This window comes from Talpa europaea (genome assembly GCF_964194135.1).
Source record: "Talpa europaea genome assembly, chromosome: 4".
Lineage (NCBI taxonomy): Eukaryota > Metazoa > Chordata > Mammalia > Eulipotyphla > Talpidae > Talpa > Talpa europaea.
The window spans coordinates 86888287-86901229 of NC_140070.1; the positions used below are offsets into that span (position 1 = coordinate 86888287).

Sequence of the window (12943 nt, forward strand, 5' to 3'; positions counted from 1 at the left end):
AATTTCAATTTAACATATACTTTGATTCAAACATTTCCCCAAGTATTGAAATGACTAGTCGTTCTTTACAGTTAATGTAATAAATGCCACCTTATAGCTACATCGTGTAATACTTCCTCTATATATTACAATGTATTTTTATTAATCTAGAGCATAGTTGCAATAGAAGGGATATAATGGGCAGAAGACTTGATTTAACAATGCAAGATAGTTTGTAAAAATGCTTGCATCAAAAAATGTCAACACACTTGGAAACTTGTGATTTTTATTTTTGTGCTATAACCAATAGTAATTTTGAGAACTACTTGTATTTTACCTAAGATATGCACATTAATTTGATTTAAAAGAATAACACAGTAGTAGCTTTTTCTTTTCTTACAACCCTGTCCCATTTCATCTTTCCCTTTACCATCAAGTTCTAGTCTCAAACATTCCAGCAAGTTTTCTCTCCTAACTCACAGAACTTGGGTATAAATACTACATTCACATGTCTTTTATGCTGCCTTATAATGCACTACAGTTGTCTCACATGGTAAACAATTTTCATTAGAACTCCTTTATACCCATGTGTATTATATTTGCCCTCAAAAGGAAAATAATCTTTACTTCAGACTACTGATACGTAATTTTTAAATGGGATCCTTTCAGAACTATCATAATCCTGGTCAAATCATATATATGAACAGTAACAGTCTTTACTCTCTTAACAGATTTCATTCAATGATACCAAACTCTGAAATTAGCATTAAAGAATCTGCATATAGACCTGTTGAATGGCTCCACGTATATGCCTAGGGCTCAAACAGGGCACAGTTTTCTGATTTCAGATTCCTGAACCTAATAGTGCTTTTTCCCAAAGATAGATTCAGAAAGGGCCTTATTTAAGTTTTGCTGGTCTTGAGATAAGGATAATTGTAGGGGTCCTTTTTTTTTTTTTTTTTTTTTTTTAGAAGGCCCACTGGTGAAGAATAGGAGAAAAAAAGCAAGACAAAAACTTTGAGGGTGATAATGAAGAGAACATAGTTGTTTTTCAGTCTGAGGCAAACTCCCAAAACAATTAGCACTGAGTCCTACGTCAATTACAGAAAAAAAAACTAGATGTGAATACCATGACCAGATTGTTCCTGTGACTCTAGAATAAAATTCAGTTCAGACCAATGGTATTTTTTTTTTTTTTACTCACCTAACTTGACCACATACAATCAGATGCCCAATTTGCTAATGTAAGACATTAACCAAACATTTTTTTAGAGTTATTCTAGTAACTATTACTATTATAATTAGCTCTAGTATCAAAAGTGATCATTCCAACTAAATGAAAGTCAATCCCCAGTTACCAGAGGTCAGGGTTTCCTGATCTCTTAACCAAGTTTACTCATCTGCTATAGAAGGTGCTCTACCACCTGGCTCCCACCTCTCTCTGCTTCCATGGCTTCTATGCACTTTTCACCCATGGTGAAAACAGCTTATTGCTCACAGCACACAACCATGCCATTTCAGGCCTCTGCACTGCCATGTGCTCTTCTCTCTGATGTTCCTTTCCCCTGCCAATCAGTCATCTAGCTAGTTCCTTCTTACTCATCCTTCAAATGTCAGCCTAGGTATCACCTTCTCCAGGAAGTTGTTCCTAATTTCCCCAGACTCCTCGAAGCATCATCCACTCTGGGCTCCCATCATGCCAAGTTCTAGGAGAACTCTCACCACTTTCAATCTCTTAAAGGCAGGCACCAAGTTTATTCATGTACCCACACTAAACACATCACTAGCACCAAAGCACTGAATCGGAATTTTTTACAAACAAATCAAGTTTAAAATGTCACCAGACTAACTGTTTTACATCTAATCATGAGTTAACAGATGCACCATGAGAAGATCTGAGGACAACCTGGTTCAAGGAACACAGTGAACATTTAGAAACCGGATGCCTTTAATGTACTTTCTGTGTATCACACAGTTCACTTTTTATTAGGTGGAATAAAAAGTAGGAAAGAGAAAAATGTTTAAGTTCTGTAAGCCCAAATCCACCTATTAAAATGTCCAAATTAAATGACATATTCTCTTTTATTCTTCCCTTATATGATGGTAAAAATAGGCTCTCTCCCCTTAATCTTGCTCGGAAACAGAAAATCATCAAATGGCTTTTCCTGACACATATGCTGATTTTGGCTAACTTAAATCCTTTAAGAAAATTAGCAGTTATAAAATTTTCCATGTTACAGTTCAAAATAGAGAACTTTAAAGGAAAAAAACACTTGTGGAAAAAGTTATTTTTGCAGCATGGGACTATAGCTTATATGTAACAACCATCTATAATAAATTAGATGCTTCCTTTTCCTCTAGAACATTAGAAGAGTCTCCTCTTATCAGAACCAAAATACGCATTTTGAGCGGTCACAATCAATATCCAATTCAATCAATTGGTGACAATGAAAGATAAAAGAAGTAAAATTTATTTAAAAAATTGAGTGTCTTGGAACTTCCCTACTATATTTCTAGAAGTGTTGAAGGCTCTAATTTTTCTTGCAGTAATAAACTGAACTGGTAATATATTAGGGTATTTTAGATTTAAAAAAGTATAACTAAATTACACTTACACTTGAACAACCTGGTATCAATGTGCAATAAAGGATGCCAAGAAAGATTATTTGTATTGTAGAATTATGCTAAAAATACACATATTTAAGTCTCACTTGTCTGTGATAGAAAGTTCCCAATACAAGGATTTCTGTATCTGGGACTAGCCTGTAGCTATTTTAGGCATGAACTATTTACAAACTTTTGCCTGTGATTGCGACTTGGCTTTTATTTCCCTTCCCTCCCCCTTCTAGCATGACAGTCAAATTCTGTTCCAATCTAGTTTAACATCATACACACTCCAGTTGTCTCTGGTGCACAGATTTTTCCTTCTCTAAATTTTGGTATTTAATATCAGCATTTGGTATCAATGGGTTCCTATTATTGAGAGTTCCCAGCTATACTGTTAACTCATGAAATCATTTGTCAGCAATTCTATATCCCCACCAGTAAATTGTTTATCTTCATGACAAAAACTCTAGAGGTATCTATTGCTGCACACAGAAAGTCAAAGAATGGAATGCAAACTAGACCCTCCTTTAAGACAGAGTAATGATGTCTTTTCATTTCTCTGTTGTTAGGACTTTTGTAATCTCAAGATATACCACTAAGGATTACCTTGTGTCTGGTTTGAGGTTTTCTATTGTGGAGAAGGTTTGATTTGTAATTTGAATGGACTCGTTCTTCCCACTGAATGAGCCATTTTCTCTGGATATAACTTCATATTCTGAAAAGAGAAAAAAGTCAATAGATAATTGTTTTTATGTCCTGGTTGATTATTTTTTCTTGACTTTAATAGCATAATAAAGTCATTCTCATAAAAGGAGTGCTAGAGATGCACTGATTTTATACTTGAGCAATTTCCACATGGGGATAATCAGTAGATGATGAAGGTTCCAAAACATTAGGGAGTTGCTCATTGACCATCACAGCTTTCCTTTTACTAGAGAAGGAAAGGACCAGGTAACACTTGGTAAGACCAATGATGCTCCTGTGGTTACTTTTCAACACTGGGATAACCTGTTTCTTCAGAATGTTGCTTGTACAGATTAAATTAGGAACCTATATAAAGTGCCTAACAGTTTATTTTTTTCAATAGTGGTACCTAATACTGTTGTTGCTTTCATTATCCCTGAGTTGTGTTTTTTTATGTTTTTTAGTTTTTTTTAAAGATTTACTTATTTATACAAGCACTGGGTACAGTCAGAAGCGTGGGAGGGTGAGAGGATTCACCAGAGACAGAGTGGGGAACAGAACAGGCAGACTGACAAAATACACTGCTGAGGGGAGCAGCGGGCATGGCAGGAGATGTCTGCACGCCATGTGGGACCTCGCTGGCAGCCGGGGATCGAACCGGTGCTACAGAGGCTGCGGGCAGCTTCACAGCCCAGCGCTCAACTGCTGTGCCACCAGGGGAGGCCCCCTGAGTTGAGTTTTGAACAAAAAAGTGAAAACACAAAAAAGTGAATGAAGGTGAATGAAACAAAAAATGTTTCACAAAAAAATGAAACATTCCAAATGGAAAGATTCAAGTGCTGTCTAGAAACCAAAAGAACAATATATATGACAGTCCAGTCAGTTATGCATAAAAGCAATCACCTTCCAGAAACATTTCTGGCTTAGGGCAGTCCTTATTGGTGGTGTAATATTCTTTTTTAATATTATCCCAGGGTTGTAAGTGCATTACACTTTTATTGTAATCTTTTCTAATTTTCTTTTTACTCAAAATTTGAAAGTTGATTTAAAGCAATTTTTGACCTGATAGACTGGAGTTTTTAAAATGGATCTAGAAGCTACCTTCATAATTAAAAGGATATTTAGAATTTCTCTTAGAATTCTAGCATTTGAATTTACAGCCTTGCTTTGCAAATACAGTTTTCATTTTTGGTGTCTTAAAGTGATAGTAGCTATTTCATAAATCCACCAACAATATAAAGATGAATTATTAATTTTTAGAAAGAACACTGATAGAGACAATCTGAATATATTTCAGAAGATAAAGACAATCTTTATATATGTCCATATTTATTATTTTAAAATATGGAACTTTTGAAAACCAATGTTACCACAATAAAAAAAATTCAATTAAAAAAAAAATTTAAGACTTGTGGGCTCTTAAGTCAACTTGTATATCTGATAATATTAAAATTACACTGCTGGTCTTTTCTTTTTTAGAAGAACTGGAAATTTGTTTATAAATCTATTAAGGATATAAGGAAATCTATAAAGAACTAACACTAAATAACTTCTTTTCTCCACAGAGGGTTTTATTGACCAATTATAAAATAATTCACTTAACAGAAAAAAATAACTTATTATAAACATTGGGAACATCATAGTCCAGCCAGCAGAGCATGAAAATGACAATAGTGATACCTCTTCCTTGAGCCCCATTATTTGTTACTACTGACAACATCGTAGGGGGCCTCCCCGGTGGCGTAGCGGTTGAGCGCTGGGTTGCGAAGCTGCCCGCAGCCTCTGCAGCGCCGGTTCGATCCCCGGCTGCTGGGCGAGGGTCCCACATGACACGCAGACCTCTCCTGCCGCACACCGCTCCCCTCAACAGTGCACTTTGGTCCTTCTGCCTGCTCTGCTCCCCGCTCTGGTGAATTCTGTCGCCCTCCCGCACTTCTGACTACCCAGTGCTTGTGTAAATAAATAAATAAATCTTAAAAAAAAAAAAAAAAGGACAGCATCGTAGGGTTTCCTCCAGCTGATTTAGTTTACTAGTTTTCTCCCCACCCCCCCACCCCACTTGACTCATTTTTGTTCACTATGGAGAAGCGAATTCCCAACAGCAAATTCAAAGAATGACAGGACTTTTTATTTTTCATCATCATTTTTTGAGGAATTGGGTGGCTAAAAAAAGTCAAAATTTCTTGAAAATGAGCATAAATTTGACCAGGAATAGAATTAAAAACGCAACAACCCTAAACAATTGAAAAATCTTTTAGTTTACCTGAATTGTCAGGTGAATCTATAAACTGGGTTGGTGAAAATAAAACTAGTTTAAATATCATCAGCAATGGTTTCTCATATAGTTCTGTTAATTTTCTTGGTCATTCAAAAACTAGACATATCTATGAATTGTGAAAATGGGTTCGGAGAGGAGGGGGGAAATGCAGCTTAAAAGATCTCCTAAATTAATAGGGAGCCTGTGACAGGGACAAAAGTGATCCTTTTCTATCATATGACACTTCTGACACTTGCTACTCTTGAGAGAGATGCCTCACAGGTTTCAGTCCGCCTCAAGGTACCACACTCCTCAATGCATCACATTATCAAAGCTTCCCACCATTGTGAACCGTCCTCATGCTCTGACCTTACCAGTGACAGAACAGTCCTCATGCGCTGATCTTACCAGTGACAGTATCATTAAGTGGCTTCTCCCAGTCCAAGATGACAAATGAGGGGCATCCTTCCACGGTGACCACAGTGAGATTGGTAGGTGGGTTCTGTGGTGGGCTGGTGATGTTTCCCTCTGTGGCCTCCTCTTTGGGGAACCGTTTAACAGAGTCGGTGATGGAGCAGGGACTGTTTTCAGGCTTTGGGATATATCGCACATGGGGACCTAAAAGAGAGGATTCTGCCATTTAGCATTTTTTGAGCTTGAGGTGGAGTTAAAGCCATAAATATAGTTATCGGAGTACATCTTGTCTCATAAGCAGATGGATGACTGCAGTTACTATACATGGGTTCAAATTTTTGAAAATCAAAATTCTGCTGCTGGGATATATAATATGGATATCATGTTGGTTTTTTTTTTTAAATAGGTTTATCTTATGCTGATATAAAAAAGAAATTTGATCCCCATGAGTATGGTTTAAACCTCATAATTTGTGGGGTACCCAAAATGATCTTTCCTTGCTATTGGAGAATAATTACACTTGCACTAAAAACCATCTGGTTCCATCTAATAAACCACAAAATTAGAAACATAAAAGGTCATTTCTTAAAGGATTATTAAAAGTTTATTACAATACTAAATAACTGTGGTCTGTACCTGAATATAGACCTTTATTTAACATGCATGCACACAAACTAGAAAAAAAAAACTTCAAGGAGAATAAAATCCACAGTTATAGTTAGAGATTTCACCACTGTTCTCTCAATTGATAGAACTGGTAAGCAGAACATCACTAAAGATACGAGTACACTACAGAACCAAGCAACCTGACCTAATTGACATACACAGAACCCTTGTTACAGACTGAACTGCATTTTCTTAAGATTCACATGCTGAAGCCCTGCTTTCTAATATGACAATGTAGAGTGAGGGCCTTTACAGAGGTAATTAAAGTCAAATGAGGTCATTACTGTGTGATCTATTCCAATATGACTGGTGCCCTAAAGAGGAAGGGACCTCCGGGAGTGTGTGCAGAATGGAAAGTCATACAAGGACACAGTGAGAAGGGGACATCTGCAAGCCAGGATAGCAGCTTCCGGACAAACAAACCTAAAGATACCTTGGTCCCATACCTCTGTTCCTCAGAATTGAGAAAATGTATTTCCATATCTGTGGTATATAGGTATGGCAGTCCCAGCAAACTAATGCAACACCTCACTTACGAACAGCAGGATACACATTCTTTTTAAATATACATAGAACATGTTCCAGGTCAGACCATATTCTGCTTCATAAAAGAAAGTCTCAATAGATTCAAGCAATAGAGAGTTATTTGACAAAGGATTTAAATTAGAAATCACTATCTGAGTTTTGTTTCCATATTCAAGGACTCAGCCAATATCTGTGGTTGGTTGAATTCATGAATGTGGAACCCCTGAATAGAAAAAAAAAAAAAAACCCTGCAGGAGTGGACCTATACAGTTCAAACCTGCATTTTTCAAAGGTTATGTGAGTATCTCCCCTTCTGCAGTAGATTAGATTACTGTTCACAAGTATTTTCTATATCCATGGGAGGAGAGCTTTTCCCCATTCCTTGATTTGAGTTTGGCTATGTGACTTTCTTTGACCATTGGATATTGGAGGTAGCACAAGAAGGAACTTAAAATCTTTGATTATTTGGATTCTCCCTCTCCTGACTTTGTTTTGTCATGAGAATGGTTTCTTTGGGGGCCATTGCTGGTCCTTCAATCTTAAACACCAGAATGAATGGATTTATAGCAGACTCGAGCCCAATCTATTTAGAATCCCAGCTGTGCCTGCGCTAGAAACAGAAGCACCCAGTCAGCTCCATCCTGCATTGGTTGACCCCCAGACAACTTGTAGCAAAATGAGAAGTAAATCCTTATTAAAGTATACTACTAAGATTGTGTATTTCTTTGTCACATGATTATAGTTGACTGATTCAGCCGTCAAAGACAACCTTGTCAAAATTGAGATTCGGAGCCAAGCATACTTACCTTTGAATCTGGGCTTCCCAAGAGGATCAGTTTCTCTTGTTGGGCTTGAGCTAAAGTCAGTTGTGTTACCTGAGAATGAAAGATAATAATTTTAACAAAAGATTAAAATAGCTTCAAATACAATGAAAAAATGGTGATAAAATAATTAATATGCCTCCTCCTCAATGCTTGCAGCTTTGATTCCCTTTATTAGTCACAGATATATATGTATTACCTATAACAAAAGGCCTTAAATTGTGTCCTGGTGCAGGTATTCTTGGATATAATGCATAATTAATTAAAAATTACAACCAAGTAGTTAATACTCATTAAAATTATATTTGTGATTAGGAATGATAAGTGTTTTACTCATAAATATGGGGAAATCTAGATACTTTTAGAAACCAAACTTGGACACTCTGTAAAGCAAAGGAGCATATTCTGTAACAAAGCATTGAAGAATGAAAAATATTAATAATAGAATTGAGTAAAATAGATGACTTGGAACTGAGATGCTTTTTTCCCCAATTTGAAACCTTTTTAGTATTTGATAGCTACTCATCCAGTGGAAAGTGACTGACATACTAACCAAGATCTCCTGAGGCAGGTGCCGTTGGTTGCTTTTTATCTGTCTCTGTTCTCTGTGAGGGGGCTCCAGTAGGTCTGAATGTTGCTTTCAAGGGTGGGGAAATTACTCGGCTTGATGAAATGACTCCTATGGGGGGGTTAGATGTGTGATGTCAAGTTAAAGTAGTCACATTTTATAGGAACACTGCCATGTTCCCCATCTATTTAGTCAATATTTATTAAACACTTACCATGCAGCTTGTCACTATATGCTAGATTTATAGCAAAAATAAGACCCGGTGTCCTTGGTTGAGATAGATGCATGAGCCAAATACATTGAAGCATGATAGATATTATGAAAGAACTGGCTAAGATTACAGGGAGCTTGGGGAGGATGTAGTACTCTCTATGGGGAAGGAAGGTGTTGGGTGGTGGAGGGTAGGAATGTGTTCACACAGGATCATTAGGTATGTGATCATTAGACAGGAATAAGAGCTGTATTCTAGTCAGAGTTTGTAAGGAGATCAGGGAAGCATGAAACTACCTTGTGTATTTAATTTGAAGGAGTGAGTGCCACAAGGGCTCCAGGATACAGTGAGAGCTGAGCATGGAGGGGCAAGAATGTGCCTTGCAAGCCAAGGATTTGGATATTACCTTCAGTCAACTAGGACCCACTGAAAGGTTCTGAGTAGTGAAGAAGCAAGATCAGATGAGAAGAGGATAAATGGTTTGGATGTAAGTCTGGTGGACGAGAGAGAAGGAAGACGACTAAAGCAGTTATGTAGGCACTGGAAGAAGTAACCTAGAGCAGAAGTAGAGAGACTGGGTGGTAGGGTTAGACATGAGGGATGTCAAGGAGATGGAGTGGCCTGACTTGGAGATAAACTGGCAGGCATGAGAGGTGACTAGAAAAGAAGGAAGATTACTAAGGTAACGTCTGTGATTCTGAGCTAGTGCACACAATGGTGCTACCGAGTAGCTATATTCAACAATGTCTCCACCTCTATAAAAACACAGCTTTCCAAAACTAGGTCTATCCCAACGTCTAGACAAGCCTAGATGTTAGAGTATGAGGGAGGCTAGATTAGAGTTTATCTTCCTCCTGGGAAAAGGGATCATTCTCACACAAGTCTGATCCAAAGACCATGGCCCAGCATGGACTCATGGACGAGCCCCTCCGGTCAACTGCTGATCCAGTCCCTGTGAACTTACGCTCCTAACCCTGGTGGGAATGGGCCATGAGAAGAGGTTGAGCAAAAAAACCAAAGAAAGTGCACTATATCCCACAGGAGCATTTATTTCACAGTTGGCACAGCCAGCAGGAATGCTGGCAGGGCACCTTCACCCTGGCCAGGAGAGTGGGACTGGCATCTCAGTGGATCTGGAGACAGGTGACTAGTAACAGATCCAACAGTAGCCTAAGACAGCTCACAGGCACACATGAGAGAGGACTTGTTCAGAGGATACTCAGACAATTTAGTTGATGCCAGAATTCATTCAAGATACACTTTTTGTGATAGTAATCAGGCCAAATATGCCCTTGTTTGTGCTTGCCTCCTCAGTGTGGCCGTTGCCTTTAAGAGGTGGAAAGCAAGGAGAGGGGTGCAGAGGAGAATGTGCTCTCAGAAGGAGAATGTGCTCATGGTTCTTCTTCAGGCTGGTGGGCTACACCAAAGCTGCACTTACTGATGGGAAAGAACAGAGCATTTATAACAGGAACCATGGTGACAGAGTTGCAGCTGAAAACACACCACCTTACAGGGGTGCTTTGTCAGGGGAATGCCCAGTTTTTCCAAGGTGAACGCTCAGGTTTCATTTTCAGTCGGTGACTTGAAGACTGCTGGAGCTGAAGTCTCAGCCATCTTGGCTTACTATCAATGAGGGAAAAAACCTGGTCTCCTCACTCAAGAGGAGCGCCTGAGCCTTGGCTTAGGAAGACAGCAGAGCGTGGATGAGAGACTGATTGAAAAAAAATTATCTAGGGCCTCCCTCGTGGCGCAGGTGGTTGAGTGCAGTGCTGTGAAGCTGTCCGCAGCCTCTGCAGCGCCGGTTCAATCCCCACCAGCCGCGAAGCAACCCACATGGCGCGGCAGACCTCTCCTCACTCGCCCGCTGCTCCCCTCAGCAGTGTATTTCAGTCAGTCTGCCTGTTCTGTTCCCTGCTCTGTCTGTGGTGACTCCTCTCACCCCCCTGCATATCTGGCCTGTACCCCAGTTCTTGTATAAATAAAAGTTTAAAAAAAAAGCTTAAAAAAAAAAGAAATGATCTAGAGTTCAGATCATGCACATGGTCATCCTAAAATCTCCATCACCACACACTCCTTTCATCCTGTGAACAGAAAGACATCCATTCCTTTTCACCTATAACTTCATCATTTTCATCTTTCACAAAGTATTTAGGAAACAGAGGTGTGGGGGAGAGGGAGGAAGGATGGAGAACAGGCTGTGGCTTCCTGATAGATCCAGCAGAAGAGCTCTTAACAGAAATGAGGTCAAGCTTTACTCTGAAATGGGACAATTTTCACTGATTATTAATTTCATTCATTTATCATTCAGCAGTTATCAAGTATCCCTCTGTGCTCAGCACTGGAATTGGTTCTGGAAATTCAGAGAAAATGTGCCAAGGACTCTGTCATCACAGAACTATGGTCTAGCAGGGGAAGAGAAGTACACAAACAGGTGTAAAACAATTTGTTCTTTGCTCTAAGGGAAGTATCTAGGAAAAACAGAACTGAGAAACAACACTAAGACTACTCTCTGGGGAATTAGAAAAGACTTTAAGAAAAAGATGAAGAATACGTGTCCTGGTGATGAGGAGGGGTCATTTTATGGAAAGGAGACAATATTTTATGGGTGTGGAGGTGAGAGGCAGTTTGATATCTAAAATATATTACTGCCCTATTGCAAAGGCTAGCCCTACTCAGCCACTCTGAATATTTTAGTTCCCAATCTTTCCCCTAGCACCATAATAATGGTGCCAGTTTGAATGGCACCATTCAATGAGATGCACAGTATTTTAACTCAGAAGTCAAAATGAGAAGCGATGACAGGACATTACTTTGTTACCCCCGATTGGTACCGTACAACATCTCATTCAAAACAATCCACTTATTGAAGACCTGAGGCACTTTCTGCCTGGGCTCCAAGCACACAACAGCTAAGAAACAAACTGGCCCAGATGCACAGTGTTGGTTTCCTTCACCCTACCCACCCAGAATCAGGAAATGAGTCCTCGCCAGCTGTACTTCACACTGTCCAGTTCTTTGGGGTCAACACAGGCATGTGTCACTCACACCAAGGGCTTGTTTATTGCTTGAGCCAGCACTCCAAGGACATGCAGCTGGCTAGAAAGGCTGAGTCAGGGAAGAGAAGGAAAGGGTAGGATATGGATGTACCTGCACTCCCTGGCTTTCCAGTAACATTATTTGGCGGTAAAGGCTTTCTTCGCGGAGGTGTAGGCCTAGGTGGCAGGGGTGGGCGACGAGTGCCTGCGATTATGGTGAAAAGATATTACAGATGAACGGTCAGAGGATTTACTATACAAAAATCACATTCATGTTAAAAACATTTAACATTTGCTAAGTAGTAGTTGGGCGACAGAAAACAGATCAGAAAAGTGCCGGCGGGTAACACAGTCTGCTGTTCCTCTGAATTGCTGCTGGTGATATACGCAAGGGTCATGAAGCACATGAGCAGATGGAAACATCCTCTCTGTATTTTTATTGATAAAAACAGACAGGAATCTCTTCCTTTTGAAAGACTGTAGAGATGTGTAGAGCTCAACCACTCTAGTTTCTCATCTAGATTTATCACTTCTCAACTTGACTATCTCCAATTGCCTTTGATTTTGAGACTACAACTTATACCACTTTAACTTTAAATAGTGAAAGCGTGTGATTCCCCCTTTAGTGGGTGTTCCACCTCCCCACCCCCAATTCTATAATGTAATTAAACACTTTCAGAATTTCGCAAATGATTACAACAAAGTAATGCCAATGGCAGAAGCAGTAGGTCCGGGCTTGTGCAGAGCAGGCTCACCTTTAAGGCGTGCACTGCACAGAGCTACCTGGCCAGGGGAGGACGTGGAAGCCTAGGTTTGCTGGCCACTCTGCTCGCCCTCCTGAGAACCGGCACTAGACTACCAGCCCAGAGGAAGAGCACCGTTTTCCATCTGGTTTGCCTAAAGGGTAGAGGGAAGAGGTACCGTCTAATAACTTGCACAGAAAGGTCTTCCAAGACAGAATTTTGGCCCATTATAAAGAGTAATAGTCTCAAATTAGAATCATATTTCAGGCAAAAGTACATTCTAAGATGTTACATAAGAGCAAAACTTGAACATGATGAAAACTGGAACCTAGAGTGACTCTTTAGCACTTGTCCACTTTGCCCCTCAGAACATTACGTAAAATAACTATTAAACTGGTACCCCATAAGTTCTTATTAATATTTAATTCATGCA

The 12943-nt window shown here is 39.4% G+C and overlaps 1 protein-coding gene across 1 annotated transcript in view; it reads right to left on the minus strand.

Annotated features, from left to right (window-relative positions):
- Positions 1-12943, minus strand: part of ABI3BP (ABI family member 3 binding protein) — a gene marked incomplete at both ends in the record, with an annotated part of 205924 nt that overhangs the window by 16040 nt on the left and 176941 nt on the right. The window contains 5 exon segments of the mRNA XM_084232643.1: positions 3193-3301; positions 5936-6145; positions 7939-8007; positions 8507-8632; positions 11880-11972. Coding sequence (XP_084088769.1) covers positions 3193-3301; positions 5936-6145; positions 7939-8007; positions 8507-8632; positions 11880-11972 — 607 coding nt within the window.